A 25819-nucleotide genomic window follows, 5' to 3' on the forward strand; every position below is an offset into this window, starting at 1 on the left:
AAATACATATATAATGCTTCAGGCACAGAAGAGCTTTACAGACTTACTGATTTACCAGTATGTATATCTGATTTATTTGTATTACTTAACTGTGACTAAGTGCAAGCGTGACTTATGTCACAGACTGTGAGTGTGAATGGTTAAGGTATGACTGATTGGCACTGTCTCTGTTGATGACTTCAGGTTAAGGGCATGTCTGGTAGTTGAGCTAAATATGGGCCATAATGTCGGCCATGCCGGTCATCCTTTTTTTAAAGGGTTAGAGAAGGAAGAGGGGAGCAAGGGAGGGGGTGTCTAAAATAAAACCAGCTGTCTCAGTCTTTGGTCACTCTGAAGTGCACAGGACAGAAATCAGGAGCCGGTCTCCAAAACACATACACACTAACTAATATAAACGAGGAAAGACACAGTTAGAAACTTTATCTACAGGTGGGATCTGTATCGTCCAGGTGATTCTGTAACATTGTGAGATAACAAGATAGATCTGCATAGGTAAGTGCTGCTTTAGAGAATTTGGGCCTAGCAAATAAAAGCACGTGGCATACTATGTGATGGGGTCGTTAGAAGTGTAATCATTTTGTGTATTAAAGATACAGCAATAAGATTGTAATATTTAAACAGACAAGAACTGTTCATTGTGGGTTGTATTTATTAGGAAAAACATAATATTAAAACAAAAGATTATCAGGCAGATATTGAGTACTGATCTTGATTGTGTTCAGCCAAAACTGTAGTATGTAACTTTCTGGTAACAATTAATGGTGTTATATTATATATATATATATATATATATGTTATATTAAATCATAAAACATTACTTTAAACTCAAAGGGTCAGGTTAAGTATAGATTAATCCAGTAAAAAGATAACATTCTGTAGGATTGGGACATATGTCATGGTTTTAATGAAATTACATAGTATTATTATTTATATTAAACCTTAAAGCATGTGCTTAAAAGTGCTTATATGTAATCTGTATTTATTCTTTCAAACCTGTTTTATTTAGTGAGTGTTCTTAATTACATGTGGTGAGATCACATGGGGCTCTTTAACATGCCAGTAATTCAATATTAATGAAAAGTGTCTACATGAGCACAAAGTAATTAGACACTTCAGCGTAATTGAAACACTACTGATTTTAAGGTTTCAGATGTTAACTGCTTGTAAGCAGACTAATCTAAAAGCTTTCTAACTACCTCTAAGAATTTTCATTTGTTAATCATAAAAGATTATGAAAGAACAGGCTAAAACAGATTTTGGCCAAAGAAAAGACGCCATCATTGTAAGCCTGTAAGGTAGTTTGATTCTGAAGTGTCTAAATGGGGACGACTGAGCCCATCTCAAATGGCCTGTATTCCTGAGACCTAAGTGCTCTCAGAATAGAGTCGAATACTAGAACTATCTAGTTTTAACGAGAGAGAGCATATATCATTGTACGCCGTAATGCACAGTGTGGTTCATACACACATACTGGCTAACGTTTTCTGTTTTTACATAAGTAGCCAATTATAATAGCAATAAAACCCCTACTGCATAGATAAAATAACATATAAATGAGCATTTTACAAATGGCTGCACCATAATTTAGTCTTGCTTATAGAAACCAAAAATGTTATTTTTTAACTAACCTTTGAAAATGAAAGAGGTCTTCTGTATGTTCCAGTTATTATTATTCACACCACCCTTACACAATTTTGTCCAACCCTTGCCTTACCATCGCGCACTGAACTTGATACCATTCGCACCATTTAACACCTTGTCTTAACCAATTTTACTCTCCATTAGCTTTTAAATGATACGTTAATTAAATATCAGTTTGTGTCACAGCATATCACGGTGGCGGAGTCTCCTTTCTACTATTCAGACACACTGCTAGGTTGTCAGTAATTGCATTTTCACATGACTATCTGGTTACTGAGGTTAGTGAAGATGAATGAATATACACTATACAGCCAAAAGAATATGGACACCTGAATGTAAGCCTGCATGGACAGCCCATTCTAAAACAGTGGACATTATTATGGAGTTCCCTCCCTTAGCTACAGAAGCTATAGTATTTAGGATTGGGAAAGCTTTTTGCAAACATGCCATCATGCCTCAGACGTTTTTGGAGGTCTCTTTTCCTAGAAGCTCTGTCTATTTCTTTCTCTGACTGATATCTAATACACTAAATGGGCAAAAGCATTGGGATAACCCTTCTAATTATTGCATTCATGTGTTTCAGCCAAAACAAATGCTAACAGGTGTAATAAATCAATTGTATAAATGAGATTCTATGCAGTTTAGTAAAGGCCTTTCCTGTTCCAGCATGACTGTGCCTGTGCACAAAGCAAGCTCTATAAAAACATGAAGAAATGCTTGGTTTAAAGAAACTCCAGTGGCCTGCACAGAGCCCTGACCTCAGCCCTACTGAACAGCTTTGGAATTAACTGGACCACTAATTAAGGCTTTTTTGACCAATATCGGTGCATAGCTATACAAAAGTTTTTTGACTGAATGGTCCGACAGATATACTTTAGATTCTTGTGAGAAACCATCTCAAAAGAGTGTCTGTTGTTGTGGCTAAAAATATCACATAGAGGTCAATCTATTTTAATACCATTTGTTTTTAAAACAGGATATCCAGCATGCTCGTGGTCAGGTGTCCAAATACTTTTGGTCGTATAGTGTACCTACATGGCTTTGTCATGCATAATTTGGTGTCTGGGTTACAAAACAAAAGGGGAATCCACATAAAATGACATTTTAACCACACTTAACATGGTATGTTCAACCCCTGTGGATCGAGATCATTCTTTTGGCTTTAGGTGAGGACTTGTCAGTTTAAACTGCTGATGTGTTTTCTTATCACAATGATGAATGAGTATGTGATCCATGGGTCTCTGCATCCCTCCATCCCTCTGTTTAAAGAGTATTGAGTGTCCTCCATCTCTCAGGTGTTGAGTTTCAGACCAGCTGCTACTGAACCCAACCTATTCTAGACCACATTTATGTTAGTGTGGATAGCTTTACCGTGACATGCTCTAAATAGCGGGACTGTTAAAATTAACAGCATGGGGAACATATCTTTGTCATATGGTACCACCAAGGTGCTTAGCTGATGCAAGAGAAGCATGTCGGTTTTATGACGGAGTAACAGCAAATAGTTTAAGTTCGTCACCACCTAGCAATGCACCATGTCTATATCACAGTTATTATCACTGTTGATGGTCGGCTCCAAGCATTTTAACCATTTGCATTTGTATGTGCAGTTCTTCAGACAAGCATTCTGAGGAGTTGTATGACTAAATGACACATTCACAACTTCACAACTCCCAACTAATTTCACAGAATATGTAAATTAAATATAAGTCTAAGTGTATGTAAACTTTTTCAATGTTATAAAATGATCTGTGTTCTAGCAATAGCAGAACTGCTTTATCATTGTCTGCCTTTAATAGAGTGACACTTTGTACCACACAGTAGGTTTAATGTTTTTTTTCTTCTTCTAGCCATTTATGTGACAGGTTGTCACACTGAGTAGACACCAAATAAACATTGTGTACTCATACAACTTTTTTAAGTCTGTTTAAATAAATTTAAAAAGTGGTTTGCATTCAAAAAGCTGAAGGATAAGCAACAAGTAAAAAGTTGTAGCTAATTTGCTAGCTGAATCACAAATGAAGGACATTTCTCTGTTATCAATCTCCCAAAATCCAAATTAGTTAAACTTATTTTGCACAGCGACATATGGTTTTCCTTAAGGTAATAAGGCAGGGGGCACTGTGGCGCAGTGGGTAGCACTGTTGCCTCACTACAAAAAGGGCCTGGGTTTAATTCCCCCAGGTCCTTTCTGTGGGGAGTTTGCATGTTCACCCTGTAAAATGGGTTTCCTATGGGTACTCTGGGTACTCTGGTTTTTCTTCCACAAGTCCAAAGACATGCAGTCAGGCCGAATTGAGCTACTAAAAAATATGCCAATAATTAACCAAACAGTACATATAAACCACAAATTCATCCTTAGACGAATCTAAAAGAGTAATATGTAAAGGAATCTCAGAGTCGCTAAAATATACAAAATTAGAGATTAATTGTTGCTTAATGGAAAAACCACACTGCTGCTAACAGCAGTACCTGAGCTCCAGGAGTCTGAATCCCAGGCTGGGCTCACAAATACAGAAGGTGCATGGCTTTACATGAACTTAGTCACTGGGGAAGATAGGAGTGCATCCTAAGTGCTGGTCCCAAACCCCAGATAAATCGGTTGTGTCAGGAGGGACAACCATCATAACAGTGTGCCAATTTAAACATGCAGACAAATGAGCCGCTGTGGCAACCCCGAACAAGAGCAGCCAAAAGGAATCATTATTTAACTGACATAAAGCCTAATTTTATAAATTAATAAAAGTGTTCTATAAAAATTTATTTTACATGAATGCATATTTACATCCCACAATTTGTACTGAACTTTCATTAAAATAGAGTTCAACAACATGAGTCACTTTTTTAGGTTCAGAACATAAAGCAAAAGTCTGTGGTTGTCGCTCACACAGTTAAATTTTGAAGGAAATACTGGAGTGTTTTGTTATTAGAGTGTTTATTTTTAATCTTCAGGATTTACTGATTTAAATGTTCATTTTAAATCACATAGCTATTTAACCATCCATTGTTTCCTTTAAAAAATGAAATTAAATATCATAATTACAACAGTGCTATAAACTTAGAAATTGTGCAGGTCTGATAGTATCACACTATACCTGAAGGCTTAAATCTAAAACTGATTTTCCACTGATAACTGTGTTAATCCTGATGTGCTGAAATCATAACCAATGATAGATGGATATATTTTATACTTTTCACAACAACATTCCTTGTATCGCACTAATGTTGCTTTAACAGTAGGTAGAAACTTTATCCCTTGTGGATGGATGTCTGCCTGAATACCCTGCAAAGCTTGCACCTGATCTAATAAAACCTTATACCAGTATGAGGCAGTAGTTTTTGTATGCGAAGGGTGAGTGGGTATGAATCCTTACTTTGTAACTGCAAATAAAACTTCACCTTATATGAGAACAATGTACATTATAATATATGACCCACACAAACCAGCCACACAAATGCAATATAGTGGCCACCCAGTGGTCAAGCTGGCGATTAATCAACATTGTTCAGTCTGACCTTGCCTTTATTGCAAGGGTAGAATTGAAGCATTGTAACAGAATTGTCTGTTATATAAATCATTATATTTAAACTAAAATGTACCATTGAAATAATTGCTTTGCTTTGCTTTCTCAAGTTTACTGTTTTGTTTTCTGGGCACTCCAATTTCAAGCCCTCTATTATAAATGCCAAATGTGGATTGGCTGCTTGAAATTTGCTGTATTGATATTCAGTGTCGGTGAAGAGATAACTGAGCTGGTAACTGTAAGGTCTTTTAATAAATTAGCAGGTACAAAAATAATTGAACAAACATACAGCAACATCATGGCAAAAATACAAAACCATCATGTTCTGCCTCTGTGTTTCAGCTGCAGGCAGCACAAGTGTTTCAGTGCTAACAGATACAGAAGGTGGAGTAGAGACTGTCCCTTTAAAGGAACGACTGGCTTTATACCAGGCTGCTATAAGCAAAGAGGAGAAAAAACCTACTAGTGTGGTATGTGTAAATGTAAATCTGCATGCAACACACACACACACACAGCTATCAATTTACTATCTGCTTCCACACTGGGGATGAGGGGACAAGGTACAAATGACCAGGTTCCATTTTCTTCTCTAATTTCCTCATTAAAGACAAACAGAAATAAGAGGCTTGAAAGTAATATCACTCATTTACTCATTGTTTTTCAGTACTGTGCTTCCTCCTACAGGTCAAAGTAATCAAGTAAAATGTATATGTGTGTTGTGTTTGCAGATGGCGGACTCTGAAGCATGCTCTGTACCAGGAGGACTGGCCAGTGTAAAGAAACAGTTTGAGAGTCAGAAAATCAGCTCATCTACATCCTCACACACCACAGTCACACAGTGCCACTACCACCAGAGACAGGTAAGAAGATCTGCAAAATCTGCAAGTGTAGTTTGATAGTCAGATTTGTAAAGTATGGTGAAGGCATAGTTAAGTACACAGGTAGACAAGATAATCATAGGCAAATTCATTCTCAAAAACCATGAATACTAGCAATGGCCAAAATGAGGAAAAACACCTAAGTTGGTACAGGATAGGTACTAACATAGGACTGTTAGAGTTAATTAAATGCCAATATTCTGCACGTTTAAACTGGTAAAATCTATGTAAACAAGTACTCAAACTATTCTTAATAAGTACACATAGAACAATATAAAATGAACTGTATTACTGCATCTTTGTTCCTACACAAATGCTTCATGTTTTTATCACCACTTTATTCTGGTTAAGATTACGGCGAGTTTGCCGCTCAGGTGGCGCAGCGGTAAAACATGCTAGCACACCAGAGCTGACATTTCGAACTCGCTGGTTCGAAACTCCGCTCTGCCATCTGGAAATCCGGCGGCTACATGAACAATGAATGGCTTGTTGTTCATACAGGGTGGGAAGCCGGATAGGGACCTCATAACTGATGCAATTACGACCTCTGTTGGCTGATGGATGGTGCCTCCACAGAGTCGAGAGATAATGAGGATCAGGGTGTGGCTGTCCGTACACAAAGCTGATCTGCATATGAACTTACCTCGTGCAGGTGAAAAGATGCAGTTGGCTACTGCACACGTGTCGGAAGGGGTGTGTGTCAGTCTCACACTCCTCAATCAGAAGTGGGTATTTAGGCACCCAGTAGCACAGCTGGGGAGTTGTACCCTGAATCCCAACGATAGTGGACTAGCATAATTTACTGCTGTGCCACCTAAGCACCTTGGCTTCAAAGTTGTAATGTTAATCATTGGTGGTGTCTCAAAACTTTATCCTTGTTAATTGTTGTGTTTATGGTTAAAGTAAAAAGTAAAAGTCATTGAGAATTAAGCTAATTAAGTTTTACATTAATGAGATTAATATACTTTAATATTTTAAAGAAATTTAGGCCAAGCATGACTAATCTACTGTCTAAACTTCCTAATATGTTAACAGGAGGTGGTAAGCTCATCAGAAATGAGTGTGAGGAGCAGTGTGGAAGGAAGTCATGATGTAAAGGTACACAAAACAATTGTTTTACTTGATATAACTAGGAAATGCCTGTCTTGTTGATGTCTGTGTTGCTGATTTGGACTGTTCCATATTTTCTGTCACTGCAGATATCTCAAGATCAGAAAGTTCAACAGAGTGTAGCATCTAGCTTTGGGAGCCATTTTGACGAAAACGGTAAGTTTCATCTCAGGGTGAACACAGTGGTTCTGATTGTGTTGACCGCAGTTAAACTAATGGTTTATAGGCGAATTTGAGCCTGCAATATACTTGGTAACTATGCTGTTTGTGTGTGTATCCTTATGCCAAGTTCACACTACACGACTTTCCAAGTTGTCAGGTCGCTGTACAGTTCACACTACACGACTGGATCTCTTGTAATCGGAAGTCTTTCAAGTCGGTGTGGCTTTCACACTACACGACTGATCGGCAATAGGGGGTTTCACACTACACGATCTATCACCAACTGGAATTGCAGACGAGCTTCTCTGGTCTCCCAAAGTACGAGAAGTGACGAAAGGTTTAATGATACCACGTCCAAAAATGCACGTCAGCATGATGTGCAGCGTAAAATCAAGGAGAAAAATAAATGAATCTGAGTGGATTTGGCTTGGATTGTTCTACAGTGAGTTGGAGGTTAATAAATATTTTTTGCAATGCAACGTTGGTGTTATGTAGAGAACGATAAGGTCAGAAATACTGTAAATCTTGTGTGTGCCGATGTATTCTGATAGAAACTATATTATGCCCCTGTCCCACCTTTTTACAACTCCTCCCCTGCGTTTCTCCTCACCCCGTATCTTGCGTTCTCATTCTCAAGCGAACGGCAAGTTGCTCCCGAGCTGGCAAATTAGGCGCCGACCAGTCGGCAAGCGAAAACCAGGGCAAAAATCGTGTAGTGTGAACTAGGCATTAAGTAAAATTGTGATATGCGTCATGTTGCAGTACTCTTTTATAGTAGTGGCAGTAGAGAGAGATCTGACTGCCTGAACAAACTCTACCCTGTCTTAGAACACACACACAAACACACATGCATACACACATATACACACACAGTTTGTTTTTTTTGTTTTTTTTCAATTTACAACCAGTGTATCATGTGCAATTTAAAGGTATTATTTATTTATTTATTTATTTATTTGTGTGTCCTTAAAATGTATAATGTATAAGAATATGTTTCTATTACACTTTTATTTGGACGACTTTTCTATTTCTTTTTACCCTTCAGTAACGGTGATAGGAGATCAGCCTAAAATTTCAACCCAGGCACTAAAACAGCAACATGAAAAAAGCATCGAAGAAGCCAGTCCAAGCAAGCAGCTCAAGGTAATAAAGGTCCAAAACCTTTTTCCCCCACATCCAATCAACATTTAAACAATAAACTGGAACAATAAGCCATACAAATGCTCTTTTGACTGAATGGGCACAGATTTCCACAGACATACTTCAATGTCCTCTAAAAAAGAGTGGCTGTTTCTATAGCTTAAAAGATCACATAAAGGTCACTCTATTTGAATACCATTTGTTTTTGAAATAGAATGTCTAACAAACTCATGGTCAGGTACAGTATCTGTTAGCCTTTTTAGGCATCTTTAGTAGAATAAGACCACATAAAAAATCAATGACCAAATATTATCCAGGTAGTGAACCACTGTTAGCATAGCACTGACATAAAAATGTTTTAGTCTGTAGCTCTACCACTGAAATCTGATGTTGGTATATGTATATTTTAAACTGGTGCAGCACACATTTACATGCATCCTGCTTCAACAGTGCAGGTGCTTTGCTGAGAATGGTCTACTACATTCAAAAGTTATAGATAAGAGGTGGTTCCAGGTTGGTCTCTTTGCCATGCTAGGTGGGATAAGAATGGATGACACAAACTCAATTCCAAAAGTTGAATTTGAGACGATGTAATCTAAATATAAAGACAGCATTAATTTGCAAATTCTTTATCAGTATTTAGTTAAAAACAGTACAAGGACATTATATTATATGTTTTATTAAACTGTTTAATCTTATTTAATATGTATAAGGATTGTAGCAATGAGGTTAATCAACAGGAAAGAGTAAAAATTCAAAAATTTTGGCTTTTATTGAGCAAAAAGAAGAAAAAGATGCTCTAACTGGATTCTCAGCATGGATTCCTAAAGCAAGCCATACACATATAGACAATTAACCATAAAAAAATGAAACATGAACATACAGATGGTAAATCATCATTTATGGTAAATCAAAAATGCATTACAACTGACACATAGGAATAGTAAATCCTAGTCTTACATTGCCCATCCCAGTTTTTTAAATCAGGTGGCGCAGCATTAAAATACGCTAGCACACCAGAGCTGGGATTTCGAATACATCGTGTCGAATCTCAGCTCTGCCATCTGGCTGGGCTGGGCGGCTATATGAACAGCATTTGGCTGTTGTTCATACAGGCTTAGGGAGCCGGATAGGGACCTCATAACTGATGCAATTACGACCTCTGCTGGCTAGTTGATGGCATCTGCATAGAGTAGAGGAATAATGCGATCAGGGTGAGGCTCTCCATGCACAGGGCTGATCGCATATGAACACGGCTGGTGCAGGTGGTGCACGGCTACTGCTCACGTATCGGAGGGGGCGTGTGTCAGTTCGCTGTCCTTAATCAGGGTCGGGGGTCAGCACCAGTAGAGAGGAAGCATAACGCAATTGGGTATAAACATATTATAAACATTTTGCACATGTAACTATATTGTCTGATTGCAATATATCTGCTCTTTTCTTGCACAATGTACATAACTTATACTCAGTGTGTTTTTTTTTTTTTACTATATCTAACTTTTATTTCTTAATATGATTTTATTTTATTATTATCTTTGTACCTTGTTACATCATGTGTGGACAGCAAAATAAGAATTTCATTGTACAGGGAAACACGTTTCCTACTGTACATATGACAATAAAGCTTTGAAATCTTGAAATCTGAAATCTTGAAATAAATTGGATGTGCTAAAAATCTAGAGAAAAAGGGAGAAAATGCATAAAAAAAATAAATAAATAAATAAAAAAATTAATCTATATGTATATCTGCAAGGTTGATCAGGTAAAACATTGAATTATCTTCATTCTTTTGTTTTGAAATAGCTTTAAAAAAGTTCACAGATCACTGCTTTCTGTTTTTATTGGCATTTTACCCAGTTTTCCAACTTTTTTAAAATTTACTAGTCAGTAGTTGAGTCTACAAATTGCAAATGTGTTGTGAATATTGTACATACCCATTAGTGAACAGTCTTATAGAACAACAATGTATACATTTAATGTCAAAATATTGTCTAAACAATCACTGTCTTTTTCTCCTCAACAACAAAGATTGATAGTGATTACAGCCAGTTCCAATGGGAGCCAGCTAATGTGTCATCAAAGATTGCAACAGGAAGTAGTTATAAGTCTGTTACAAACAGTAAGAAGGAGACCTCCTCCTCCTCCTCTACATCTGCCTATTACGAAACCTCTGATCAGTCTGCCCTTCCACCACCACCTACTGACTTCCTTCAGGTTCCTGGAGAGGTTCCAGAGCGTTGTGTCTCACCTCAGCCCCCTGATCAACATGCTGCCCAAAAGGGTCCCATTAGCAAGGAACAGTATTTTAAGCAGAAAAACCTCCTTGAGTTAAAACGCCTGTACAAGCATATCCATCCAGAGGTCCGCAAGAACCTGGAGAGAGACTTTATTACTGAAATAGAGCAATCTCACATGGACAGTGATGAGGAGGTGAGTGGTGACGTGCGGCAAGCCCGATACGTTTTTGAGAACAATGGCAGCAGTCCTGGTAAATGTATGAGCCCAGAAAGAGAGTATCTGGAATGGGATGAGATTCTGAAAGGTGAGGTGCAGTCCATGCGTTGGATGTTTGAGAACAAGCCACTTGATACTATCAAAGATGACACACCAGACGAAAATGAAAGCAGAAATATTGCTCAACAGGAAATCATTGCTGGAAAGGACGTTAGATTTACCACTTGGATGTTTGAAACACAACCTATTGATGCGCTGGGTTCAGAAACACCTGACTCAATGGAGCACAGCAGTGAACAAACAGATCTAGCAAGAGGAGATGTCCGGACTGCAACCTGGCTGTTTGAGACACAGCCTTTGGACTGCATGAATAAAATTTACCAAGAGGATGAGGAGGAGGGGCATGTGGTGTATACCAAAGATATAGCAGGAGGAGATGTAAAAACTGCAAGATATCTGTTTGAAACTCAGCACCTTGATTCCCTCGGCCACACTGAGACAATAGATGAGACACACTTCCTCCAACTAAAGTCAGAACTCGAGGAGATTAAAGGTGAAGTTAAAACCACAACCAGGATGTTTGAGACACAACCTATGTGTGTTATCCGGGGTGACTCTGGAGAGATGCTGCAGATTACAACTGTCAGACGTGAAGAAACTGAGAAAGGTGATGTGAAAACATCCCGCTGGCTCTTTGAAACCCAACCTCTGGATATGATTAACAGAGACCCGACTCAAGTTAAGTTGATCTGTGGAGTCTCCATGGAAGAGAACTATCAAGGAGGAGTGAATCGAGGCAGGTGGCTTTTTGAGACAAAGACTTTGGATCAGATCAAAGATGAAGAAATAGAGAGCACCAAAATTCAAAAGGAGGAGATCATAGGAGCCGATGTTAGAAGACACTGCATGGTTTTTGAGACGCAGCCCATGGATACACTGAAAGATAACAGCAATGCCAAATCACCTGAACTAGAGGACATTATTGGTGGTGATGTAACGTCAACCAGACATTTGTTTGAGACAGTGCCAATGGAAAATCTGAAGGAGCTGCCTGAAGTTGGAAAACTACAGAAGGTTGTTGCATCAGAAGAAGAAAAGGGTGATGTAAGACATCAGAAATGGCAGTTTGAAAGTAAGCCTCTTGAGCAAATCAGAGAAGACGAAAAAGAAATCTCACGCACAGTTAAGCTGCAAGAGATAGACAAGGGTGATGTCACCAACTTCAAGGAGATATTTGAGACGATGGATCTGAGCAAGTGCAAAGATACACATAAGATTGAAGTTGAAGGGGTCACAGGTGGATCTGTGAAATCAAACAAAGTGCTCTTTGAGTCCACTCCCTTGTATGCCATCCAAGACAGCTCAGGACACTACCATGAAGTCAAAACTGTACATCGCGAAGAAATTGTCAAAGGTGATGTAAGGAGCTGCAAGTGGATGTTTGAGACCCGGCCAATTGATCAGTTTGATGAGAGCATCAACAAATTCCAGATCATTAAGGGAATTTCTAAACAAGAAATTGAATCAGGAGATGTCAAAACAGCAAAGTGGTTGTTTGAAACTCAGCCACTTGATGGAATCAAATATTTCAGCAACATGGAAGAGGAGGACAACAGGAAAAACGAGTCAATTGAAATCCAAAAGGGAGATGTCAAGACATGTAGGTGGTTGTTTGAGACTCAACCACTGGACGAACTGTATGAAAAAACAGAGATAAAGACAGAGGACACCACTGATATCCAGAAAGGTGATGTTAAGACCTGCACCTGGCTCTTCGAGACGCAAAAACTTGACACTATTAGAGATGAGTCAGAAACTGTATTGAAAACTTGCACAGTAAACCAAGAAGATGTGCAAGGCAAAGATGTACGTCTAGCACGTTTCCTGTTTGAAACTGAGAACTTGGAGAATATTAAAGGTGGTGAGGATCAGGAAAACTTTAAGAGAGTAACACAGATTGATGTCCAGTCTGGAGATGTATCAAGAATGAAATACATATTTGAGACACAATCATCTGACATCATGACCTCCACATCTGAGGATACTATGCAAAAACTAAAACTGCAACACGCAGAAGACATTCAGAAAGGAAATGTAGTCAACTGCACATGGATGTTTGAAAATCAACCAATTGATACCATTAAGGAACAAGGTGAAGGAGTTAAGGATGTGCGTACAGTAACAGATGTTCAAGGAGGGAATGTTGACAAAGGCCGTTTTATCTTCGAGACATTTTCCTTGGACAAGATTCAGGAAGATTCTTCTGAGACAGAAATCAGTAAACTTCAGACTATTACACGAGAGGAGGTCGAAAAAGGAGACGTGAAGAACTACACTATGATGTTTGAGACCCAACCACTGTATGCTATTCGGGACAAAGAGGGGCACTTTCATGAGGTTACTACAGTCACAAAAGAGGAAATTCTGAGAGGTGATGTGATTGGGGCACGATGGATGTTTGAGACAAAGCCTCTGGACTCGATTAGAGACACAGATGAGGTTTATGTTATCAAAGCAGTCACAGAAGAAGACATACAAAAAGGTGATGTCACCACAGCCAGGTGGAGGTTTGAAACACAACCACTTGACAAAATTTCTGAGAATATAACAGTGGCTACTAAGACAGTTGCAGATATCCAGGGTGGAGATGTCCAAACCAATAAGCAGCTCTTTGAAAATGAAGACATGTCACAGAAGTACGTACGAACTGTTAGCGTAAGTGAGATACAAAAGGGTGATGTAAGAAGTGCCACGTGGATGTTTGAAACTCATACAATTGACAAGATCCGTGGAGAAGGATCAGAATACAATGAGCTGGATAAAGTAACACAGGAGGAAGTGGTAAAGGGTGATGTAAAGCAGTCAGTATGGCTTTTTGAAAAAGAGCCTCTTGATCGCATTAAGGACAGCGATGGAACAGAAATTGTGATATCCCGTGAGGAAATTCCCAAAGCCGACGTCAAGACGACAACATGGCTCTTTGAAACTACACCACTGACTGGGTTTAATGAGACCAACGTGGAGAAGACTGAGATCATTGGCAAAAGCGTCAAACAGACACTAGAGGAACTTTACAGTCAGAGAATGGTTGATTCTCAGGGGATTATAATTGAAGCTGATGAGATTGGTGATGTCAGAATGGCCAAGTATAAACTTCAAAATCAGGAATCTCCAGAGATCCAAAGAGAGGAGGTCATTCGAGGAGACCTGAATAATATCATGATGAACCTGCTCAATAGGCGTGAGACAGAGAAAGGGATCACTATTGATGCAGAGGAGAGAGGAGACATCAACACAACTGTCAAGCAACTCTTTAACCAGGATAGGGAAGTCAGTGTAGAAAAAGAGGATATCATGCAAGGAGACATACAAGAAGCAATAAACAATCTTCTGAAGCAGGAAGGGGCAGCAAAACATGGCATTTTAATTCAGGAAGATGAGAAAGGAGATGTAAGAATGACTATATACTCACTTTTGAACAAAGAAGAAGAAGGTGGACTTGTAAAAGAAGATATTGTTAAAGGAAACGTACGTGGAACTCTGCATAGGCTTTTGTGCAATAGTGATACTAAAGACCCTACTGCAAAAATACAAATAGGCGATACAGAGAGAGGCAATGTAAGCTTCTATTCAACTTGTATTGAGTCTGGAGCACTGGAATACCTGAAACAACTTCAAATAGGTTCAGATGAAACATCCCAAGAAACACTTAAAGAACAGATTATTGGAGGTGATGTTGAGCATACAAAATTGATCCTAAAGAACAATCGTCAAGCAATTGAACGAACAGTTGCAGAAGATGATATTGTTCCAGGGGATGTTCTCAACACAGTTCAGGTTTTTATGATGGAACCAGTGCTGTCTTTAAACAACATACAGAAAGAGGAGATTGTAAAAGGAGACCTGAGAGCAACACTTGACTCACTAACCCAAGCAGTGAATCAGTACAAATTGGTTGAGAAAGAGGAGGTGGTCAAAGGTGATATAAACACAACACTTAAATCACTGGAAGAGGCCCAGAACCAACTTAAAGAACTGGAGAAACCTGAAATTGTTCGGGGGGACATCAGGGGTGCCCTAGATTCCCTTGAAAGATCAATCACCACCAAGACTGAGGTGATAGTTGAAGATGTAGTGGCGGGTGATATCAAGAGCACTTTGAAATCCCTTGAGGATGCAAAGCAGGCTGTAAAAGAGGTAGAAAAAGAGGAGATTGTTAAAGGTGACATACAGACGGCCTTACTAAATTTACAGGAAGCATCAGCTGAGAAGAAAGTCTTTCAGCATCAAGTGAGTGAGCAGGGAGATGTGAGGGGCACCATTCAGCTTTTACTGGAACCTACATCTTCTCCTCATATGCAGAGAAGAGCTAGTACAGAGAATGACATAAAAATGTCAATTAAATCCCTTCACGAGCAGGAACAAAACCAGATGGAGAAGGAAGAGGTGATCAAGGGAGATGTTCATGGAACTATTAAATGTCTTATGCAGAAAAAAGAAGAATCAAATTATAAATCCAAAACAAATCCTTTAAGAAGAGTTAAATCATCCACAAGCCAATCAGTACCTACTCAGAAAGAGGCTTGTGAATGCCCTTCTACACACAACACGACTGATTCTAAGCCAACAAACCCAGTCACCTCTAAAACGTTTTCTCGAGGAACTGAAATACAAATACAGGCACAAAAACAAGTGCATGTTCAACCTGAACAAAGTCAGGTTATAACTCAAGAACTAAGTTCAGCAACCAAACATATGACTGGAGTTGGTCAGTCTGAGTCACAGCAATTTACACATAAGACAAATGTAAAAGAGCAGCAAGTAAAACAACAACAAAGCATCTCTAATCCTGTAATGATAAAGAAAAAGAACATAGGAAAGCAGATACATGAGAAACATGCAGAAAGCAATGCTGTATGCTCTGGAGAAAGTGAAACAAAAGTAACAAAGCAATCAACTAAAACCATAAAACAGACACAAGAAAGCAAGATGATCACACAGGTTCAGGAGAGGGTGACAACAGAACAATCCACTATTACTCAGAAAACCACCAATGTAACATCAGAACAAAACCTTAAAAATCTAAAGACTGAGCAAAACATCAATAATCTGAACCTGAATCCAAAAGGAATGATCAAAAAGAAGCCACAGCCAAAAATTAATTTTCCCCCACCTCCAAATTCCCCTCCACCCCCTTCAGAGTCTGAGCTCTCCCTTCCTCCTCCTCCATCAGCAGTGACAGTGCCTACCATTTCTCTTCCTGCTCACCTGGCTATGAGGCAGATTAGCGATCCCCCTCTTCCACCACCACCTCCACCTGTCATTGAATCAGATGCTGACTTTTTCCCACCACCCCCTCAAGACCTTCTCCCCCCTCCACCATCACAACAAGAACTCAGCAATGTGACTCAGTCAAATCTTGGAAAACCAAAGGGTCGACCTTTATTCAGAGTGCCACAGTCTGAGCCTCTAAAACAGCCAGAGCCACAAAAGCCTAAGTGGCAGAAAAAACAAACTCCTTCTGCTATCCCACCACCGCCTCCTCCTCCACCACCACAAGCACCTGAGAATGAGTGGACAAAACCGGAAACCAAACATGTTACAACTATCACAGAAACCAAAATAAAAGAAAAACAGCATGTAGAAAAGGTTAAGGAACCGAAGATGCCACCTCCACCTGTTACTGTAATACCATCAGCAATCCAAGTAAACAAGCCAGAGCCAGAGGAACCACCCCGACCTAAAAAAATATTTGTTCCTCCAATTAAACTCCCACCAACCCCAGAGCCAGCTGCTGAACCAAAGCCCAGACCTTATGCAAGGAAATTTATAACACCACTTATGATGGCAGAAGAAAAATATCGCAAACAAAGAGAGGAAGCTGAAAAGAACAAAACAGGCTCTACTCCAACATCTCCTCCTACTAATATGTTTCCCCCTACTAGTTATACTGAAGCAGAGTCAACCACACAAAAACTCAGTCAGTCAATAATTACAATGGAATCACAGCAAGAACATTCTAAAGAACCAGAGCCTGAGAAAAAGCCAGCTGTGGCACCCAGAGAGCAAGAACATCTAAATAAACAAATCACAGAAACACAAGAACAACAAATAAAACTTAGTACCTCAAAAATGTCTCAACCGCCTGTCAGACAAAATACACCTGGAAGCTTTCAGTTAAGCAAGCTGTCCTTTCCTAAAGTAGGTAAGAAAACAATGATTGAATCAGTTGGTGTTACTTCAGATGAAAAACGGGTCTCTGCTACTGACACCAAGGTTACAAGTGAAATAAAATTTCAGCCAACACCTGTAATTCCTCCTCCACCAGTAACTGAACACCTACAAAATGTAAAGGCAAGCTCTCATACTTTTAAGCAAGAAGTTAGTTCTTTGCAGAAATGTTCAGAAAATGTTCAGTGCCAATCTGGATCTGCAGAAGCTAAAGAAACTATAACTGAGGAAACAAAAAAGACACTACAACAACCTACCAAAATCCCAAAAGTAACCCCAAATTTTAAAGTCAAAACTATTAAGGTGCCTCAACAGGTTAACCAGCAAGAGGTTAAAGATTCATATCAAGTTTCCTCCCAAATGACAACTGGATGCACAGAAACTGGAAGGACAGAACAAGCACAGCAAATTACAGAGAAAACAAAGCTAGAGGTACAAATGCAGAAAGCCAAACAGATGCCAAGAATGCAGCCAACACCGGTGATGCCTAAAGCATCAGTGGAAATGCATTATGTGCTACCAGCCACATCAATGGATGTTCATCAACAAAGATCAGGACAAACATCAGTTATCCAGTCTCAACAGGTTATTAAGGAGGAAAATTTGCTGGTACGGGAAAAGAAGGAGATCACAGTTCAACAGAAAAACATCCAACAAAAAGAAACATTTCAGATTAAGAAGCAAATTAAAGGATCAGCAGGCGAGATAGAGGCAAATAAGCACCTTCCACAGATGGAGGCCTGCCACATGGTTAAAGAGACAGCAGAAAAGACCGCAAATCTTCAGAGGTATGAGGAGATGCAACAACTGCTGAGTTATACCAAGGTTATGCAAGAAGAGGGGAAAATGGATGCTAAGTCTGTCAAGATAATGCTGAGCTTAATCCCTGAATGGTTGCTAGGAGCTGAAGAAAAAGCAGAATTTAGCCGTGCACAGTTCAATAAACGAAAACTTCAGGAGATTATTGTGTACGTAAAAAATCTTGCTCAAACAAATCTAAACTTTTTAGAGGAAAAACATCTGTCACTGGAAAAGGCAGAGACTGAACTGGTAAAGGAAAAGAAACCTATCGGTGGAGCAACCCAGACAATATCAAAAATAAGCATTGGTTCAGCTAAAGTGGAACCTCAGAAGATAGTTATGGAAAAGACTGTTCAAGACAGAAGTGAATCAAAAATGTTGCCTCCCGAGCTTAGAATGAGAACACCATCTCCCACATACATTTGCATCGAGACAGCCCGAAGGACAGACTCTCCTCTGCAAGTCACCCCCTCACCTCCACCCTACAGATCAGGCACAACACCTACTCCCCCAGCTCGCTGGTCTGAAACACCCACAAGTTTTAATCGAGCTACACCTTCTCCAACTATCGGTCGCTCAGAAAAAATATCCAAACTGAAAGACACAACAGCTAAGCTCTCTCATGGAGCAACAATAAGTGTGCATGGTGAAGTGGCAGAGTCTCACTCATCAAGCCACCAAGAGTTCACTACTGAAGCCCACATGACAGAGTCATCAATGGCTCAGTCATCACTGGAGGATGACTCAATGTTAAGTGTAAAAGACAAGCGGGAGTTTTTTGAGGAGGCTCAAAAGCTAGAGAGTGCTCGCCAGCATGTGCGCAAGGATCCCATTGATATCCCAGAGCGTCTAGGACCAGATTCAGACAACAATGAGACAGAAATACCTATGAACATACATGAGAGGATGAAAGAGGACATGCCCAGGGTTGACTTGTCCAGACTTGTCAACCAGTTTGAATCCCCACAGCCCCAAGTCTACATGCGGAAGGAGCCAATTATAATTCCTGAGAGGCTAGGCAGCGATACTGAGGATACTAATGAACTGGATAGAAAACCTCCCCAGGTCGAGGAGATGCCTAGCTTTGATATTAAGGCCCTGAAGAATGTGTTTGAGATGGGTGAGCAGGCCCACCAGTATCTCAGAGAGGACAGAAGGAGACTGGAGGAATTGGATGAACCCACAGGTTTTTCTGAGACAAAGTCTGAGACAGAACATTTTTCAACTGTTGATGAGTTTGGGAATACAGTTGTGGGGTCAAGAAGTGAGAGTTCTGCACATTCTCAGAGCATAACAACACGACGCGATCCTCCAACGTATGCAGATGTGGTGCGAGGAAAGGTTCCTGTTTTGGATGTGCCACCTGAGGCCTCAGCTGAGGAACTTTTGAAGAACTTCCAACAGTCATGGGCAGATAGTGAGGGCCTTTTTAAGAACCTTGGATTCAACGTTTCAGTCCAGCAAACCTCACACAGTGTATCACATCAACAGCAGACTGTTGTCACCGGTAAAACTGTGTGAAAAGGCATGAAAACACTAATGACTGTAAGGAGTGTTTACTAAAACACATTGTGTGGCTATGGTGATAGACAGGAATTTTTTTTTTTTTTTTCATTTATTATTAACCATACTGTTAAAATGTAGCATTTGAAAAATGTAACCTGTATTTAATCTAGTTTTTAATGTCTTATATTGCTCCACTAATGTGTGTTTGCACAATTAACATTTTTCACGTTTTTCAGCATTTCTATTAATATGATAAATGCACTGTGCTTGTGTGTTGATATGTGGTTTTATATCTAAAATCTAAACATTTCAAATATTATTTCACATCTCATATTTGTCCATTGTTGTTTCTTCTTTTACAGAAAATAAAAGTGCCAGACAGCGAACTGTGTCGGGTATGTCGCAAGAGGGTGTATCCCATGGAGTCTCTCATAGCGGACAAACAAAATTTTCATAAAAGCTGTTTCAGGTGTGCCCACTGTAACAGCCAACTAAGGTAAGTTATCACAGATATTTACTAAAATGTCTAATATCAGAAACCCCATTCAGAAGTATTAACCATGTTGGCCTTTTACATTTTTATTACAATGCTTTAAACAAAACAGTCCACATAGTCAAAGTTACAAAATGGGTGGGACAAAAAGATAGTAACCCTAATTACATGTACAATGTTGAAAGACATTTTATTTTATGTAAATTTGAAGTGGATATGAAAATATTGTGATTATATTTGTGATTTATGCCTTTGTGAGTATATACAGTGGTACCTTGAAACTCAACGTCAATTGGTTCTGAGACTGAGTTTGAAAGGCGTCAAGTTTTAAGGTATTTTTTCCCATAAGGATGTATGGAAAACTTGTTAATGCGTTCTCATGCATAGTCTCATGGAACTGCATATATTTTAGGCTAATGTAAAATAATGGGGTTGTTTTTGACACTTATACACTGAAAATACCACAAATATAAGATAAAACACTGAAAAACAATTAAAAAACAATTAATAAAAAAAACAATAAAACCTGCACTTTACCTTTACTTCTTTATTGTTTCCTTATGCTTCTTAATTAGTGGAAAGAACTTATGAGCAGTTATAATTAAGAGAGTTTTAGTGTTTCGATGTCGTTTTTTAAATACATTAAGTTACATTAAGCTTTTTTTAATCATACGCGTTTTAGACTCTCTCTGAAAAGCTAATTCTCACAATTTCTTAGAACCTCGAATTGTAACACAAGTTTAAAAGTGAAACAGTCAGGAAAATCCAGCTAAACACAGATACATGTGGAACGGTTATTCCACACGAATGCAGATTCATCTCGTATTCGCACTTTTACTTACACCACTCAAGCCTAGCGCTGAACAACACAGCAGTTGCACACACATTGAGTTTAGGGGATGTTGAGTTACAAGGTACCACTGTACATTTATTAGGTATTTATGACAATTTGTTTTTTCATATTGTTAAATGAAAATATTTACAATGTATAAGTCAGACTCTAAATGATCGTGCTTTTCCACCAGCCTCGGAAACTACGCCTCTCTCCATGGACGGATGTACTGCAAACCCCACTACAAACAACTTTTTAAGTCTAAAGGAAATTATGATGAAGGATTTGGAGAAAAACCCCACAGAGAGCTTTGGAGTGCAAAAAATCAGATGAACACATCAGAAACAAATAATACTGTTTCTCCAGTCAAACCAGAAACCAAAGTAATACACATCTCAAATAACAAAGGCTCAGTTATAGATGAAAATGAAGGTATACATAAGTTGGAAGAAAATGCCAAAAAGCCAGCGAGTAAAATTTCAATTAACTGGCCTCCTCAAAGCGAAACACCAAAGAAGAACTCAGGTCTGGAGGAAGAACTCAAAGTCATCAAGCCTTCCTGGCCACCTAAAGAGGAATCAGTATCAAAAAAAGAAAATGAAAATATAGAGCGAGTGCTCAAAGAGAAAACATTACCAGCAAATTACATTACTGAGAACACTGAAGAACACCAAATACAAATTGCATCCAAAGAAATTGGTTATGAGCCAAAGAAACCTGAGGGCAAAGTCACAGAGCAATCAACAACGCAAGCCAATCGAATGCAAATAGAGGGACCTAAAATAACAGAAAGTGAGGAGCAAAGAATAGAACATGAAGATGGTAAATTAGAAATAAAAGAAGACAAAGAAATTTTGAAGGTAAACGGAGTGGAGAACAGCACAGATCGAACTAAACACAGTATGAGACTAAATGAAGGCTATGAGAATGTGGAACAAATAAAGGATAATGAAAGTGAGAAATTGATAGAAAGTAACAGAAGTGAGGAATTAGATAAAGTAAAGGTAACAGTGATAGATGACGTATCTGCTCATGAACAACCCTCAAATGGAAACATTAACAGCAATAACAATAACAACAACAACAGAAGTAACCTGTTATCACAGAGTGATGAAACATTGGTTGCTTGGGACAACTTCAAAGCAGACTCACAAATACTAGACGTCAGCTTACCAACTTCTGCTCAGGAAACTGTCCACGAGGAAGCCAATACCAAAGAACCAATGCGTGCTAATCTTTTGCTGTTACTCCAGGATGACAACTGTCTATTTCCAAGTGCCAACAAAGATGAAGAAGCAAAGCAAGATCACCACGGAGGAGAGGACACAGATAAGTTCAGTGCCTCACAGTTTCTGGATGACATATTTGCAGGCTTCGGCGAAAACTCAAGTCTGAACACAAAATCTTCAGGCTCTCAGTTGGATGATCTTATGGACTTTGGAATAGAGACAAAAGAGGTAAAGAAAAATAAGACTGTATTTGATGATTCTGACAATACTGCCAGCTCACTATGGGGTGAATCAAAAGCTCTTTCTGTAGAGGAGCAAATTAAACTGAATAGATTTTACGATGATGATGATGATTGATGAATTCTGTGGTTGCATTATGTGTAAAATGTAACTAGACAATCAGCTATTTTATACCACCCACAAAATATATTTCTTATTCTGTTTATGGAGAGAGGATGGTCTTACATACTTTTGTACTCAGTAATAATCCAGTGTTGTAGCTATTCTGCACATTACACTTTTTAACACATGAATATTTTAAGCTTTGACTTTTTGTTATGCACCTGGTGTGCAGTTCAAAAAGGAAATATGATCTTTTTTTGTTTGTTTTGCTATAAAACTCAGTTTTCTTAATATTCTGCTTGTGTATAATTTTTGTTTTTTGCAGATTCCCTTATATTTTCTTTACAGATGTAGATTCTATTTTCCTGTTCTGTTTATAATGACAGGTTCCTCCTTTTAAGTTGATTTGAGATTTATTATTTCTTTTACAAACCCCATTTCCAGAAAGGTGGGGATGTTTTGTCAAATGAAATAAAAAGAAGTAGCTGTGATTTGTTAATTCTCTTGAATCTTTATTTAACTGATGATAGTAGAAAGAAAGGATTTGCAATTTACAAATCAACATTGTCTACAAATTTAGAATTGGATGGGTAGCACTGTCGCCTCACAGCAAGAAGGTCCTGGGTTCGATCCCCAGGTGGGGCGGTCCGGGTCCTTTCTGTGTAGAGTTTGCATGTTCTCCCCGTGTCCGCGTGGGTTTCCTCCGGGTGCTCCGGTTTCCGCCCACGGTCCAAAGACATGCAAGTGAGGTGAACTGGAAATACTAAATTGTCCATGACTGTGTTCGATATAACTTTGTGTAAACTGATGAACCTTGTGTAATGAGTAACTACCGTTCCTGTCATGAATGTAACCAAAAAGTGTAAAACATGACGTTAAAATCCTAATAAACAAACAAACAGAATTGGATGCCTGCATCAGATGTCACCTTGATGACAGCTTGTGTCTCCCATGTGGCTATATTCTTCACAGTAGCATGGTGGTTTCTCATGCAGCGCTGTCAGAGAGCTTAAAGACCACCATATTTAACAGTGGTTCATGGCTTTGGCCTACATGGACAGAGATCTCTCTTCCTGAAACTTTTTACAATATTATGAACAGTAGATAGTGAAAGATTAAATTATTTGCAATCTTGCATTGAGAACTAATTGGCGCCAAGTGGTGAGCTACAACTTTGCCTCTGTTTTTGAGCGTGTTGAAGACATCAAATTCTAACAAAATACAATGACGTTGATCAGTGAAAACACTGGAAATCTTAAATTAGATTCGAAAGAATTAATAAATCACAGATTCTTATTTTCATTGTATTTCACAAAAATGTCTCAGCTTTTTTTTTTAGTAAATGGGATTTGTACATTGTGTATGCATCATTCAATAAAAATAATTTTCTGAAACACAAGGTTTGTATTTCATTCAAAGTACTTGTTTAAATGCAGATTTACAGCAGTTAAACAATATATATACAGTAGAAAGATAATAAAGTAGTTGTAGTGATAGATTCTATGACAGCATTTAGTTTTTTTGGGAAAAAAGGCATTAGCATGGCACATCTTGGCTTGGCAATTGTTGCCCGCTCTTCCTTGCTAAAGTGCTCCAAATTGGTCAGATCATAAGGGCAACTCATGTGCTCATCTCTCTTTAGATAACACCCTAGATTTTTATTGGATTCGGGTCTGGGCTTTGTCTGGGCCATTCCAAACGTTGATCATCTTCTGGTGGGACCATTTTCTTGTTTATGTGGAGGTATGATTTGGGTTGTTGTTGTGCCAAAAGGTAATATTCTTTTAGGCCTAAAAGCCTAAAGGTATTGTGCAAAAATGAGCTGATCTTTGGAACACACACACACACATGTACTCAAACACACGCACATTCACACCAAGGGTAATTTATTAGGTCCAATTGACCTGACTGCACCCAAAGGAAATCCACATGGACAAAAATGACTGGCATATACTGTATACTGCAATAATAGCTGCAGTTTTCTTGAATACATCTCTATACGGTTTGCTCACCTGATCTAGACCTTGCCACAATTTGACTGCAGTCATTCCTTTAGACTTCATGGCTTGTTTTTGACCCGACAATGCAGTGTAAATTGGGGGCCCCTATAGACCATGATGTGTGCCTTTCCAAATCATGTCCAGTCAATTCAAATTGCAAAAGTTGTAAGGTGGGACCTCCATGAATCAGACTTGTGTGTCCAGCAAATCACACAGATGCTTAATTAGATTAAGATCTGGGGAACTCAACTAAATCAACAGCTTAGACACTTGTCCCTCGAACTATTCCTGAACAAGTTTGCAGTGTGGCGGGGTGCATTATCCTACTGAAAGAGGCCACTGCTATAGGGAATGCCTTTGTTATGAAGGGGTGTACTTGGGTTGCAACAATGTCAAAGTAACATCTACATTATGGCCAGGACCAAAGGTTTCTTTGCCATTGCCCAGAGCATTACATTGTCCCCACCGACCTGCTTTCCTACCATAGTGCACCCTGGTACCATCTATTCCCCAGGTAAGGAATGCACACCCACCCAACCAATCACATAATTTAAAAGAAAACGTGATTATTCTTTTTTTATTGGTTCTGATAATGTGTCCAGTTTAGGCACTTTCAGCTGTATACGGGCATGCTTATTGGTCTGCATGAACAGAGGTAAACTGCTACTGTGCACTGCCCTATACACATGTTGTGGCACCTTTTATCATAGCCAGCATAAACCTTTTAACCAATTTGTGCTACAGTAGTACTAACTGCTGCATCCTGGGAACACCCTAAAATGTTAATGTTGTGGCTTATCTCTGTATCTGTATAAAAATTCAGTTACCAATCACTTTATTAGTAAGACCTATCTTGTATGTAACTACACCTGCCAGCATTGCACAACAATGTTCAATGTTGGCAGCATGTTCTAACAAATTGATTGGGCTATCATCAAAATATCCTAGCTGCTTTACACATTGTAAGTATGTTCTGATAAGTCCATTTAAATGACCAAATGTGTTGTCTCTTTATTTTTGTGGAGCAACATACATGCACTCTACTGTGAGTTTAAAGTCTGGTTGAGCTTTCTGATTCGGTTTTGCTTTCGTGTTTACTTTTGCCTTTTGCACTTATTTAAAACATGTATTTTTGTAGTGTTTTTGCCACAGGCAGAGCAGCAGCTTGCTTAATAGTGCATGCAGCAGAAACAGCTTAAATAATATCTAGGCATAAATGTACTGTACATTTACAGTAGAATTACTGAATGTTAAAATGTGATGAGCTGCCGAAAATTAAACAGTAGGGGATCAGGTTTCTGTTAAGCACAAGGGGTCTTCTATGGATACTACAAATTTTATTCCTATTTGGTAGGGGTGTAACGATACATCGTTTCACGATGCATCGCGATGCAAAAATGTAGCGATGTGCATCGTGGACATCTGCGCGATCGTACGAGTGCACGTGCGTTCTGTAATTTATGTGTTGATGTGTTC

General features: G+C 38.9%; 2 protein-coding genes across 3 annotated transcripts in view; both read left to right on the forward strand.

Moving 5' to 3' along the window:
* Positions 1-21055, forward strand: part of xirp2a (xin actin binding repeat containing 2a) — a 47038-nt gene extending 25983 nt beyond the window's left edge. Inside the window, exons 1-9 of one of the 2 annotated variants that reach the window (XM_062997731.1) lie at positions 350-492; positions 5508-5635; positions 5894-6025; positions 7079-7141; positions 7243-7309; positions 8361-8458; positions 10484-19448; positions 19810-19943; positions 20966-21055. In XM_062997731.1, the coding sequence (XP_062853801.1) occupies positions 5894-6025; positions 7079-7141; positions 7243-7309; positions 8361-8458; positions 10484-19448; positions 19810-19904 (9420 nt within the window). In that variant the 5' untranslated portion in view covers positions 350-492; positions 5508-5635 and the 3' untranslated portion in view covers positions 19905-19943; positions 20966-21055. Of the gene's footprint in view, positions 1-349; positions 493-5507; positions 5636-5893; positions 6026-7078; positions 7142-7242; positions 7310-8360; positions 8459-10483; positions 19449-19809; positions 19944-20965 lie in introns of those variants that run through there. The other variant, XM_062997730.1, reaches the window with a different exon arrangement.
* The window catches only part of nudt15 (nudix (nucleoside diphosphate linked moiety X)-type motif 15), a 426914-nt gene that overhangs the window by 246311 nt on the left and 154784 nt on the right, over positions 1-25819 (forward strand). The gene's annotated exons all lie outside the window — the stretch shown is intronic.

Source organism: Trichomycterus rosablanca, chromosome 6 (genome assembly GCF_030014385.1).
Source record: "Trichomycterus rosablanca isolate fTriRos1 chromosome 6, fTriRos1.hap1, whole genome shotgun sequence".
Classification (NCBI taxonomy): Eukaryota; Metazoa; Chordata; class Actinopteri; order Siluriformes; family Trichomycteridae; genus Trichomycterus; species Trichomycterus rosablanca.